General features: G+C 39.7%; 2 protein-coding genes across 12 annotated transcripts in view; one reads left to right on the plus strand and one right to left on the minus strand.

The window, feature by feature from the left end:
• baiap2b (BAR/IMD domain containing adaptor protein 2b) overlaps positions 1–14,523 on the plus strand; it is a 121,231-nt gene that overhangs the window by 106,455 nt on the left and 253 nt on the right. For 3 of the 8 annotated variants that reach the window (XM_049563315.1, XM_049563316.1, XM_049563317.1), the window contains one exon: positions 4,044–6,664. The exons of 1 other annotated variant lie outside the window; for it this stretch is intronic. In XM_049563315.1, the coding sequence (XP_049419272.1) occupies positions 4,044–4,215 (172 nt within the window). In that variant the 3' untranslated portion in view covers positions 4,216–6,664. Of the gene's footprint in view, positions 1–3,577; positions 3,622–4,043; positions 6,665–14,523 lie in introns of those variants that run through there. 4 more of the 8 variants (XM_049563322.1, XM_049563325.1, XM_049563321.1 and 1 more) reach the window with 2 other exon arrangements.
• The window catches only part of aatkb (apoptosis-associated tyrosine kinase b), a 78,416-nt gene continuing 73,739 nt past the window's right edge, over positions 9,847–14,523 (minus strand). For all 4 annotated transcript variants that reach the window (XM_049563229.1, XM_049563228.1, XM_049563230.1 and 1 more), the window contains one exon: positions 9,847–14,037. In XM_049563229.1, the coding sequence (XP_049419186.1) occupies positions 14,009–14,037 (29 nt within the window). In that variant the 3' untranslated portion in view covers positions 9,847–14,008. The remainder of the gene's footprint in view (positions 14,038–14,523) is intronic.

A 14,523-nucleotide genomic window follows, 5' to 3' on the forward strand; every position in this document is an offset into this window, starting at 1 on the left:
AAGTCATAGTATAGTATGTCGTCAAAAATCATGAAAAAAATGTCATAGTATAGTATGTCGTCAAAAATCATGAAAAAAAGTCATAGTATAGCATGTCGTCCAAATTTAGAATAAAACATCATAGTATAGTATGTCGTCAAAAATCATGAAAAAAAGTCATAGTATAGTATGTCGTCCAAATTTAGAATAAAACATCATAGTATAGTATGTCGTCAAAAATCATGAAAAAAAGTCATAGTATAGTATGTCGTCCAAATTTAGAATAAAACATCATAGTATAGTATGTCGTCCAAAATCATGAAAAAAAGTCATTCTATAGTATGTCGTCCAAATTTAGAATAAAACATCATAGTATAGTATGTCGTCCAAAATCATGAAAAAAAAAGTCATAGTACAGTATGTCATCCAAAATCATGAAAAAAATGTCATAGTATAGTATGTCGTCCAAAATCATGAAAAAAAAGTCATAGTATAGTATGTCGTCAAAAATCATGAAAAAAAAGTCATAGTATAGTATGTGGTCCAAAATCATGAAAAAAAGTCATAGTATAGCATGTCGTCCAAATTTAGAATAAAACATCATAGTATAGTATGTCGTCCAAAATCATGAAAAAAAGTCATTGTATAGTATGTCGTCCAAATTTAGAATAAAACATCATAGTATAGTATGTCGTCCAAAATCATGAAAAAAAAGTCATAGTATAGTATGTCATCCAAAATCATGAAAAAAATGTCATAGTATAGTATGTCGTCCAAAATCATGAAAAAAAAGTCATAGTATAGTATGTCGTCAAAAATCATGAAAAAAATGTCATAGTATAGTATGTCGTCCAAATTTAGAATAAAAAGTCATGGTATAGCATGTCGTCCAAAATCATGAAAAAACGTCATAGTATAGCATGTCGTCAAAAATCATGAAAAAAATGTCATAGTATAGTATGTCGTCAAAAATCATGAAAAAAAGTCATAGTATAGTATGTCGTCCAAAATCATGAAAAAAAGTCATAGTATAGTATGTCGTCCAAATTTAGAATAAAACATCATAGTATAGTATGTCGTCAAAAATCATGAAAAACGTCATAGTATAGTATGTCGTCCAAAATCATGAAAAAACGTCATAGTATAGTATGTCATCCAAAATCATGAAAAAAAAAGTCATAGTAGTATGTCGTCAAAAATCATGAAAAAACGTCATAGTATAGTATGTCGTCAAAAATCATGAAAAAACATCATAGTATAGCATGTCAAAAATCATGAAAAAGTCATTGTATAGTATGTCGTCCAAATTTAGAATAAAACATCATAGTATAGTATGTCGTCCAAAATCATGAAAAAAGTCATAGTATAGTATGTCGTCAAAAATCATGAAAAAACATCATAGTATAGCATGTCGTCCAAAATCATGAAAAAACGTCATAGTATAGTATGTCATCAAATTTAGAATAAAACATCATAGTATAGTATGTCGTCCAAAATCATGAAAAAAAAGTCATAGTATAGTATGTCATCCAAAATCATGAAAAAAATGTCATAGTATAGTATGTCGTCCAAAATCATGAAAAAAAAGTCATAGTATAGTATGTCGTCAAAAATCATGAAAAAAAAGTCATAGTATAGTATGTCATCAAAATCATGAAAAAAATGTCATAGTATAGCATGTCGTCCAAAATCATGAAAAAAAAGTCATAGTATAGTATGTCGTCCAAAATCATGAAAAAAACCATCATAGTATAGTATGTCGTCCAAATTTAGAATAAAAAGTCATGGTATAGCATGTCGTCCAAAATCATCAAAAAAACGTCATAGTATAGCATGTCGTCAAAAATCATGAAAAAAATGTCATCGTATAGTATGTCGTCAAAAATCATGAAAAAAAGTCATAGTATAGTATGTCGTCCAAAATCATGAAAAAAAGTCATAGTATAGTATGTCGTCAAAAATCATGAAAAAACGTCATAGTATAGCATGTCGTCAAAAATCATGAAAAAAAGTCATAGTATAGTATGTCGTCCAAAATCATGAAAAAAAGTCATAGTATAGTATGTCATCCAAAATCATGAAAAAAAAGTCATAGTATAGTATGTCGTCCAAAATCATGAAAAAAATGTCATAGTATAGTATGTCGTCCAAAATCATGAAAAAAAAGTCATAGTATAGTATGTCATCCAAAATCATGAAAAAAATGTCATAGTATAGTATGTCATCCAAAATCATGAAAAAAAAGTCATAGTATAGTATGTCGTCCAAATTTAGAATAAAACATCATAGTATAGTGTGTCGTCAAAAATCATGAAAAAAAAGTCATAGTATAGTATGTCATCCAAAATCATGAAAAAAATGTCATAGTATAGCATGTCGTCCAAAATCATCAAAAAAAAGTCATAGTATAGTATGTCATCCAAAATCATGAAAAAAAAGTCATAGTATAGTATGTCGTCCAAAATCATGAAAAAAAAGTCATAGTATAGTATGTCGTCCAAAATCATGAAAAAAAAGTCATAGTATAGCATGTCGTCCAAAATCATCAAAAAAACGTCATAGTATAGCATGTCGTCCAAAATCATCAAAAAAACGTCATAGTATAGTTTGTCGTCCAAAATCATGAAAAAAAATCATAGTATAGTATGTCGTCTAAAATCATGAAAAAAACATCATAGTATAGCATGTCGTCTAAATTTAGAATAAAACGTCATAGTATAGCATGTCGTCAAAAAATATGATAAAACATCATAGTGTAGTATGTCGTCAAAAATCATGAAAAAATATCACAGTATCAGCTTTGAGGGTCCTAAGGACAGAGGGATGTTGTATGCTGTAAAGCCCTGTGAGGCAAATTGTGCCTTTATAAATAAAATTGAAATTGAATATAGTATGGCACTTAAAATCATGAAAAAATATCATTTTTGTTGCTATACCATGATGGGTCAAAAAATCCATCATGGTGTAGCATGTGTGCAAAAATCAGGAAAAAATGTCATGGTATAGTATGTCTTTGAAAACTATGGAAAAACGTTATTGTATATAATGTCATAAAAAAAAAAAGGTGCAGTATCGTATGTTGTAAAAGAACACATACTATAATATGAGGTCAAGAAAGACGAAAAATGTGATAGTATAAGGCGTTAAAATGCCAAAAAAGTATAATATGGCATAAAAACGTGAGTGAGTCTGCCATAAATATTCATAAAAATATGTTTAATTAAAAAATGTCATAATGAATGTAAGGTTTAGGTCAACAAACAAAGAATAAACAAACAAACAAAAAAAAAGCAGTTGGCGCTGTCAGCTGGGAGAGTGGAGGGGAACAGAGGACAATAAACTCAACATCCTGCCTGGACAGGAAACAGTGAAGTCTCCCAGTCGTCTCAGTCATGGTCTCATGTGTTATAAAGCCTACACAGTGCTCCTTCAACACTACTGACAGTGTCTGCTGACAACATTTAGATATGCAGAGTGTAATAGTAAAGCCATGTAAGAGCACATGTTGTAATGGTTAGACTGCACCATATTAAACATGTCTCTGTGTGATTGAGAAGATGATGAGTGTTGACACGTGGGGACTGTTTCTGCCTTTCAGTACAGGGCCTGATTACGCCCGATTTTGAGTGACCAAATCCCATCGTAAGTGACTGATCTTTGGTCTGCAGGGTCTTCATGCAACCACTTCTTCTGTCAGCTTTCCATCATCACAGAAAACTGCTTCATTATCATGTCTGCTTTGGGTGTGGTGGAGCGGCTGTTGGGTTATTACCATCACTGTTTGTTTTCCTGTGATGTCACGGCAGACTGACCTGTGGGCTGTGTGCAGTTTCAGTGTGTTGCATGTTTCAGCATCATGTCTCAGTTTTCCCTCTATCTTTCTTTTTCTTTGTGCATGACTCATGAGACTTTTATTTACTTCACTTTATTCACTTGTTGCTGGAAAAAAGAGCTGAGTCATCCTGTGCGCTCTTTTTTCTGACATGTTTTATTTCTTGCATGATTTGCATGACATCATTATCAAATAAAATAAATACATAAATAATGTTTTTTTTTTTTCACAGTTTCTTCTCTCGTCCTCACAGCGATGATCCGCCCATCGAGCCGGCCGTGGAGGCTCCGCCCAAACCACCCCTTTCTGATGATGAGGAGGAGGAGGAAGTGGAGGAAGAGCAGCCTGATGAAGCTCACTATGACTCCTTGGAGAAGGCCTCCACTCCCCTGGAGGAGGAGTAATGAGCTCTGTGTTGATTTAAAACAGCGACAGAAGGATCTCTGGTCCCTCAGCTGTGAAGCTCTGATTCAACCACAGTATAGTGTTTCTATAGAGATACAATTATTACGACCAGCAAATGAAGTGCAACACAAATATCCACATTTACAATTTAGTTGAGTGATGATGTAAATAAAAGTTAGACCTGATTCATGTTTGATTTTCTAGCACACTAAAAGCCGGATGAATTCTTGAATTTGCTCTTGATTGTTTCCCTCAGAGTTGTATCACATTCATGAGTGATCATGATGGACAGCAGTGGATTTCTTCAAGGAGCATGTGGTGATATAAGAATATACGTTAGCCTGCACAGCTCACTTGGTTCATATTTTTGCCTCTTATATCGTATCACCGCTCAGAGACTGACAACTGGCTCCTCATATAGACCGACAGGATCTGCAGCCGGCCTGAGAAGTTGCTCAACGACGTCTGTGTGGTTTTATAATACAGCTTCTTCCCCCGCCTCGTCCACAAAAGGGCTTTACATCTCGTCAGGTGTTTCACCTTTTAGCCTCACCTGCTAATACTGCCTCCTCACAGGGCGAGCATGCAACTCATGTTGGTGCTGCGTGAACACTGTTACACACACCTGGTGAAGCACAGAGAAGTCTGTGATGTGTCTGGACAAAGACGGATAATCTAAAGTAGGACAGGTCGGAGAGAAACTGAAACACAGCAGAGACAGTAGACTAGCCAGAAAAATCAGCAGTGTCTGTGGAATAAATTCATGCTGAGTGATAGCATCATAACCGATAAGCACACGACTCATAGTACTGTTTATTCAGCTGATTATGTACTGACAGGAAGTCCTATATTCTACAATAATAGTTGTACAGTAATATTGCACTGTAATCAGATTACATTGATTTGATGTTTGATTAATATTGTGTACAAACTGTTCGTAAGATCTTCAACAGAGTAATGAAATCATACGATCAACAGAGACAAACGTGATTACATATTGTCTTCTGTCATGTTTAAGAAAACTGATGTAGAGAGACGAGCAGTCAGGAACCCACTGATCAGGTTATTGTTAGTTACACTGAGCTGATGATGAAAAATAAATAAAAATAAAAATAAATAACAATGGTTAAAGGTTCTGTGTGTAACGTTTTATGTGTTAATCATTTGTATCTATCTGTGGCTACAGAGATACAGATGCTGACACATGCTGACTGCAGTTCACGTAACAGCCTCAGAAAGAGAACTCACTGATAACAAGGATTTTAATAAAGTTACATACAGAACCTTTAAAGGCTTGAGATCTTGAGATACATGTCTCTCAGATTCTAGCCTCCACAACACGACGGGGATGAAATAACTTTAATTTGTGGTCCTCACAAAAAGCTGAAATGAATGAAACCCCATTGTCCTTCATTATGTTGGAGTGGGGACAGAAACCTCAGAGGTGTATACCAACGAGTGGTCGAGTGGTTTCCCTTTCACAACTCATAAAAATTAACACTAAGGTTTAAGAGCTTGACAGTCTGTTTTAAATGGGGACACTGATTTTAAAAACTGATTTGAATCATCTGATATTAAAGCACTGCACGCTAAAGTTGTAAGTATGAAGCACATTTTTAATTTGCTTTTAAGTTTTGCAACTTGTGCTGCAGATGACACAGCTCCAGCAAAATGTGCCTTAGTTTAATTTTTCTAAATGTGAAAGGGAATTCATCTCACAATAATGAGTTTCTCACATGAGATTCAACTCCACTTCAAATTCTGCATGTAGAAAAATCATTACTGCTGAGAGGTTTAACTCTGTTGATCACAGCTGGGTGTGGCCCACTGTAATAGTTTGTCTCTGTGACCACACCCAACTCTAACAAAGTACCGTAGAATTGTACACTGTGATGTACCATGCAGGTACCACAGAGCATGTAGCAGCCGCTCAACACCGTCTCACAGAAATACATGAAATGATCACAAGCTCTTGACCACACAGAACATGGGGGTTTGCATGGAACATGTTACAATTGACCTATGGCTAAGCCACGCCCCCCTCCACTCACTCGGACAAACTATCAACATTCAGTGCCCGGCGCTATGGCAGGTGTCACAGTACACGACATTTCACAGGAGGCAACTGATGATTTTTGGAGACATAACGATCAAATTTTGGTGCATCAAAGTGCCACTGAAGTTAAGGTTTTTGGCTCCGAATATGAGAAAAGGATAACGGCCTTTTTACCATCTTTACCAAGAGTGTCTCTCCGTTAGTTTGGTGCTACAGTATTTACACTGAATCATTCAGCATAACGTTTGCCAACCTTTGTTATCTCTGCCATTACAGATAAGTTAATGAAGCTAAGCTCCAGAAGTTAACGTTAGCTTAACTAGAGCCCTTTGGACAACAGCTAACAATGATGTACCATCACCAAAGTACAAAACTAGAACAAAATAGGCTAATGAACTCCCAGCAAACAAGGTGACATGATGAACAACGCAGCTAGGAGCTAACGTTAGGCTAACTTTAGCTAACGTTAGCTAGAGATGTTAAAGATAACTTTATATTTCTTTGCAGCAAAGTGACAATATGTTGCCTCAAACACAATGTTGACTTACCTTAGAACAGATGTAGACATCATTGTTAATCTTATTCACGTTGAGTTGATGTTGTGGTCTAACGTTACCACACAACTTTATCCAAAGGAGACACTTTTCTCGCTTGAGATGTGGTTTAAAGTGTAAAAATACACCTGGTCGCCCAGCCTCTCAGGATACCTTGTGTCAGAGTTGCATGTACCCCATGCACACCGTTTGACCATTTTTAAACTTCAAATCTGAGAAAAAGCTCATAAAACCCAACAAACTGACTTTCTGTAATGCATTTCAATGGACGTCCAGGCAGAGAATGTCCCAGTGTATGGGGATGGCTATACTCACTGTGATTGGCTCATTGCGTTTGAGGGCGGGACTTAGCCATAGGTCAATTACGTGCTGGCAACACGGTGGTGGTTTTACCTGACCCAAGTAGGCCCCACATGGGTCATGCTAAGTGGGTATAGGCCCAAAGTGGGCTTCATATCTTAGACCAACTTGATTAAACCCTCTCATGTGAGCAACTGGCATGGGGCCATTATGGAACTCTTGGACAATCCAACAAAGGGCCCATTTTCCAGCTCATTTACGACCTACATAGCTGGGGGGTTAAAAGTCCATCTTTGTTTGACCCATCCGCTGCTGCCAGCCCTATACAGACTTTATTGCTCTTTGTACTCAATTCGTGTGTCCACAAAACATCCTCACTGACTTTGAATTGACATTGTCATCGTGTCAAACTAGGAGTTTGTGTCATGTATTTCTATGAGACCAGGTTGAACCACTAGATGGCACTGCAGGCTGAGTTTATACCTGGTTGTAGTTACGTTAAAAAAAATCAGATCTCAGCAGCTTGAAGTTAATGTGTTCTCCCTCCCAGCTGGTCAAAAACCGACGCATGGTCAGTGGCCTATGCCTCAAACTATGACGCTGTAGGTACCCATCAGGTCCTGCAGTTACGTGCATGCAGTGTCTTTTCATAATAAACTTCAGTTATCACAGGAAATGTAGAGTTTATGATCGCGACATGTACACAGTCTCTTTTTTTATTTTATTTTCTATACCTTATTAATCCTGAGGGGAAATTCAATTACACACAGGTCCGAAATACACACACATGCACAAACAGGACCTACAAAGTGGAGAGATGTCAGGTGCCCCGAGCGGTTGGGGGGTTCGGTGCCTTGCTCAAGGGCACCTCGGCAGCGCCCAGGAGGTGAACTGGCACCTCTCCAGCTACCAGTCCTTGCTCCATATTTGGTCCGGACGGGGACTGGAACAGGTGACATTCCCAGCCAAAGTCCATATGGACTGAGCTACTTTATTTTTAGATCTGTGCAATGAAAGCACTTGGTTAGGTTTAAAAAAGATCGTGGTTATGTATATGAGGTCACATGACAAACATTTCATCACTAAAGTACGATATTACATAGTTAAAATAACTCAATGTTGACTTTTGGTTTTACGGAGGACACAAACAGCAGTCTCCTGGGTGAATGTCCTGTGTTTGTTTGACTCATCCACCACCCTGACTTCCTGCCCTAAGGGCTCATTTATGCTCAACGTTAAATACGGATCCGGACACAGACGGAACCTTCTGTCCGTGCTCTGCGTTCATTTCGTCCGTATTTCTGCACGTTTCCATAAAGCTTACGGATGCGGGCCAAATGGAGCAGTACCACCGGGAACCATGGGGGCAGTGTTGCTGTCACTACCCGATACGTAGCTCTAGTGAGACACGAAGAAGAAATAACAATTCAATTTCTCTCATCGGCAGTACTAGAGAAAAGAATTCTCCGTCCTCCAGTCGCGATGTATTTAACAGCCTCACCGACCACCGCCTCCTACAACGCTGCCCCTGTTTTTGTCTTTTATGCAAGAGGTACATTATCAATATCTCCTCCACAGTCGCCATGTTTGTTTTTGAGTTTGTTGTTGTCATAAACCTTTGATGCTGGGCTGCCCCCTGGTGGATATATTGGTTAACATCCATGCCAACGTAAAGGGCGCATGGAAGTATGTGGGCAGTGACGCTGACATCGTTTGAAACGGACGTATACATTTTCGTACGTAAAGGGAGCATAAATGGGCCCTAACCAGACTTTCTTGCTCTTTACGTCAGTAGCTTGGAGTGTCTAATAAAGGCATTGCCCGGTGTGTCTCACACAGATGCGTCGGTATTTGACAAACTGGGAGAAAGAACGCCTGTTAAATACAAATCTTTGTACTCAAACTGATAAATCTGAATCAGTGTAACTCAGAGTGATACATGAAGACTTATATCCTACAAATGTGAACCTGTATCATGTGATTTGATGGCAGTGTCTGTTTTTCAATTTAATTTTGAGAATAAAGAATCAAGGATTAACCCACATTGTGTTGTACTGTAATGTTGGGATTAGGGTTGGGAGAGAGTTACTGCCTCAAGTGAAGGAGTTTGAGTATCTCGGGGTCTTATTCACGAGTCGGGGTCTTGCAGTGATGCGTGTGTTGTGCTGCACCATCGTGGTGAAGAGAGAGCTGAGCTGGAAGGTGAAGCTTTTGATTTACTGGTCCATCTATGTCCCAGCCCTCACCTGTGATCATGAGCTCTGGGTAGTGACCGAAAGAATGAGATTACAATACAAGCGGACGAAATGAGTTTCCACCGTGGGGTGTCTGGGCTCAGCCTTAGAGATAGGGTTGGACATTCACATCAAAAGGGGTCAGTTAAGATGGTCGGGCATCTGATCAGGATCCTCCCATTAGAGGTGTTCCGGATATGTCCAACTGGTAGGAGGCCCCGGGGCAGACCCGGAACACACTGGAGGGATTGTATATCTCATCTGGCCTGGGAACGCTGGGAAGTGTTGCTGGGGAGAGGGACGTTGCCGGGTTGCTTTGCTCAGCCTGCTGCCCCCGGGATCCGGCCTCAGATAAGTGGTTGAAAATGGATGGATGTATCTGTGACTGGTTTTCCTTAAATCTAAATGTATAAATGATTGAAGAGATAAAATGATACGAACTAAAGCAACCTTGGGTTACAAATGAACAAACGGTCAAAAGATATCTGAAGATGTGTAAAACAGACTTTATTTATATTTGATAGAAGGTACAGAAGGTAATGATGTGACCAGGTCAGTGTGGGGGCACATGTTACTGACAGTATCGCAAACCAAAACCTCACCTGTACGTTGTTTGTTAACGAACAGGCCGAAGCTCCTGTAACGTCCCTCCTCTCTGTCTCCATCTGTTGCCCCTGAACCACAACACAACATCTCTTTGGCAACAATAAAACATAAGAGACATAATATTTTTAACCCTCCCACCTGTACAGGTACAGTACATCAATACTCTGAAAAGTATTTTTGTCGAGATACAAAAATATTACGGACAGCTGTCTAGATGGTTCTATGCTAAACTGTTACAGAATATTAAAGCCTTGAAGGCAAACAAACACTTAAAGACACTATATGTTGATCACAGGGCGTTCTGAAAGGTCGAGGCTCACAACAACTCATCACGTACACCTTCTGTTTCACCTCCGTACATTTACACGCACACAAAGCACTGGAACATTTCATGATGGTGACGTCAGCACTCTGAGGCCTTTCAACCAGCTGATCGGACAAAGGAATTGATCTGTCAAAGCAACGTGGCTCAACAAGTCGGTTTTAAATAGTTGATATTAAATCTTGTTCTTTTTCAGCGTGATGCTCACATTTGTCCTCCAGCTCTGAATAACCCAAATTATAACCACTAACAACAAACATTTTTCTCTCAAATCTGAAAAGTTTCATCGTTTCAGAATTATTGTACAAAATGTCTTGGAACAAGCTGAGTGTAGCCAAAATACCCTGAAACAGTGGAGTCAGACAGCTGCTCTCCTACAAACAGATAACATGGTGAGAATACTGGATGTGTAACGTGCTGATGTACAGACGCAGAAGCGTCCGACCTGTGCAGACAAAAATATAAGTTAACAGCCTTTTTAACGTTGTTGTGCAGGTTTGTGTTTGGATGTCTGTAGGGTTGGGCCCAGTATGATCATACAAACTGACGATACAAACGTTTATCTGTCCCTTTAATATCTCTGGTTTTACAACAAATGTTGCAAATGAATGAGTATTAACTGCTTTCGGACATGTACCGGATCTTTGCATCAATGTGATGAAGAACTTTGATTTGTCAGGTGTTTAACTTCAGAGCAGACATTTTATCTATTGAAGGAGAAGTGTGTAGGAGTTAGTGGCATCTCATGGCAAACTGAGTACTCCTCCCTGTCCATGTAGAGAACCTACGGTGGCCTTTAGGTGCTGTGAAATCCGTAGACTGTATAAGATAACGGACGTAGCCACTGTGACGTCACCCACTGGTTTGTGGACTCTGCTTTTGTTGCCGCTAGTTTGGCATCAGATTTATGATAATGACAAGATACTGGACGATAAGATGGCGTCTAGTCGGTCCAGCTCACCTGGTGCAAACTGGAAAAAAATAAATAAAAAATTACTCCACCCACAAGTTGCTGCTCAGCTCATAGACTTTACATTGTGATGACATCACGTAATTTTAAATCGTCAAGTTTTACAAATATAAAACCTCCATGAAAAAGAGTCATAATTGAGCTCGTTTGCAGTTGGAGGTGTCACCACTTTGACAGAAATAATTTTTGGGCCGCCGGAAATTTTTTTGCTGCAATGCCGTGATACCAGCTGCTTTCCTGGGGACCTGCATTTTGACTGTCGCCATCTTGGATTTTTGGAGCCAGGCATGAGCACCACATCTGCATCAGGTTGGGTACCGTAGCTGTGCAACGGGTAAAAATATGTATGGAACAAAAACATCTAAATCTCTATTATCAAGCCACAGTGACCCCATTGTCACCGACGTGGAAATTTGCAGCCTGAGGATGAGAAGTTCAAGACACCCAAGGAGGATCCTTTTGAGCATTAATGGTGGAGAAAAATGTTAACGAAATGTCTGAAAAAATTATGATAAAATGTCCAAAAACGTTTTGATAAAATGTCTGAAAAACATCATGAAAATTTTAGAAACAAATGTCAAAGAAATGTCAGAAAAAATGTATTGAAAGAGGCATGCTAAAATGTTTCCTAACCTGGCAGTGATTGAATGCTTGAAAGAGACGTCTCCTACGCTGGATTTGGAGAACCAAGCTTCATGTGAGTTTGTGTGTTTGATCGTTTTATTGACGGGTAACAGGGAGGGTCTGGTACTGAGCTTTACAGGTATGGGCAGGTGTAGTCTGGGGCCGTTAGTGGCCGTTTTGGTAAGGAACCGGAACCAGGGCGAGTGAGACAGGATCCGGAATTTGATGGATGCGCCTTTCCATCAAAATAAAAGCACCAAGCTAATAAAAATGCGGTGAAACTTTTTAATTTAAAGAATACAATTTACAAGAAAAGCCCCAAGCCATTAAGTTAATCTTACACCCCTCATCACCCCAAATCGATGGTGCGCCAGAATTTAAAGTTTTACTTTGGTGAATTTGACATCCTCATCCGCTCTCTAGACCGGAACCAGAATCCAGACAGAATTCAGAGTGAATAGAAACCAGGCTCTCTGCCTTACGTGAAGAGCCTGGTGATGCGAGGCTAGGGCAGGTGCCAGTTTTCAAAAATGGACCCGTGCAGGCCTCTGATCCACCACTCCTCCCATCCACCCTGTAGGGACTTTCCAGCTCCTTAGATTACCTCGTTACTGGCAGCATTTCAACCTGAGGCCGTCCTGCAGGGTATCATACCTCCATGATAGGTGCTATCCAGCAGCGTTATGAACTGATGCCGCCTGTCTGCGTATCATACTTCTTTAACAGGTGCCGTCCAGCTGACCAGCGGCATGTCATAACACAGAAAATGTCATGTTTTGCTGCGTTACAAACTGACGCCATCTGGTGGTGTATAATACCACTGCGAAAGGTGGCTTTTGGTGTCAGGTATCTAACGCTGAAACCACTGAGACTAAAGAAAATACACAGATAAGATTATATTCCATCTCTGCCAATAAGTCCCACACACTGGACCTTTAACAATTTCAAACGTGAGGTTCAGATAAAGTACTTTATGAAAACATATGCCATTATCACAGTATAATATGGCATATACTGTGGAGAAGATTTCATCCATATGGCCCAGCCCTATTGGTCCGTGTCTTTATGGAGAACTGGTGTCTTTATGTAGCGTCCAAATCATCAGCGTCCTGTCTTGATGCCAATTTGTTCTGGCAGAAAGAGGAAACGTGATTTCTGTGACCATGTGTGTCTGTCTCTGCTCCAAAACCAAAAGCTGTCGCCTTCTGTCTCCGAGCTATAAATTCTTATAGATACTGTTTTCTAGATACTTGAAACCATGCATTGCTATATCTGAAAAACTGTTAAACCTTTAATAAGAGTTAAATAACTTCCGTCACCTCCTGTCACTACGGCGACAACGTTGTGCCTGGTGTTTACAGCGAAGAGGGGTCAGCTGTGATGGCGGTGCTGGCGCTCAGTTTGGTCGAGAGAATGAGCCACAGATTCATGTAAAACAGTACAGTAGTGGTCCTGGTACAAAAACAAGAAAAATAAATAGAGTCACAAAATATCACATTGTCCAGGTTCAATCAGCTGCTTCCACAAAAGCCATCCTGTAACCAAACATTAAAATTCCTTCCTGTCACACCAGCACGTCCTTCGTCTCCTAACGAACCTAATATTAATGTTATATTACTCATGATACCTCAGGGATTCTCCTCGATATTTATTAAGACAAGTAAAGCAGTTTCCTAAAAAGTACAAAGTCTGTGGAGCTGTACAGCCTCGTTCAAAGTGCTGATCCTTTTGTTGAAAAGCCAGAACTCAGCGTCCGTCTGTCGTGTGTCTGTGAGTCCAGGTGTTTCCACGCTCTCATCGGTGCTTCCCATCACAAATGAACAAGTGAACGAGGTGGCAAATGTGACGCTGTCCTTCCTTTGTGTCTCTTTGATCCCAAAAATATGCACAATACAAGCTTCCCCTGCGTCCAAAGATTCTTTACATCATACATACAGTATATATTAATATTCTGTAAATGTTATATATTAACCATTCTCTTCTCGGTAAGACGGACCTTTCAAAAGTGTCCACAGGCGGTAAGAGGCACTGTCTTGTGTTTCGAAAACCTGACGGTAAAAAATAAATTAGAAGTCATGCTAGCAGGCCAAGTAGTTGTCACAGAGGCAGTAAATCTCCGCAGCTGGTTACTCTTTGTCCCCGTCCTCACTGCTTCCTGCAAGACACAGAGTGAGGCACAGAGGATTCATAAACACAACTCTTTGTCTCCACAACGTTGGCAGATTTGTACAGAAGCTGGCGAGAAAGTTTATGATCTCACTGGCGTGGTGCACACTGACATTGACACTGACGCAACACACTGGAGCCAACAAGAGGATCTTTAATGGGCCTGTGTCCCAGACCAGGATTAAAGGGATAGTGCACCCAAAAATGAAATTCAGCCATTATCTACTCACCCATATGCCGAGGGAGGCTCAGGTGAAGTTTTAGAGTCCTCACATCACTTGCAGAGATCCAAGGGGAGAGGAGGTAGCAACACAACTCCACCTAATGGAGGCTGACGGCGCCCCAGATTCAAACGTCCAAAAACACATCATTGAAACCACAAAATATCTCCATACTGCTCGTCCGTAGTGATCCAAGTGTCCTGAAGCCCCGACATAAAAAGTTGTTTGGAAAAACCTCATTTGAACTCTGTTTT

The sequence above is a fragment of the Epinephelus fuscoguttatus genome, linkage group LG20, assembly GCF_011397635.1.
Source record: "Epinephelus fuscoguttatus linkage group LG20, E.fuscoguttatus.final_Chr_v1".
Lineage (NCBI taxonomy): Eukaryota > Metazoa > Chordata > Actinopteri > Perciformes > Serranidae > Epinephelus > Epinephelus fuscoguttatus.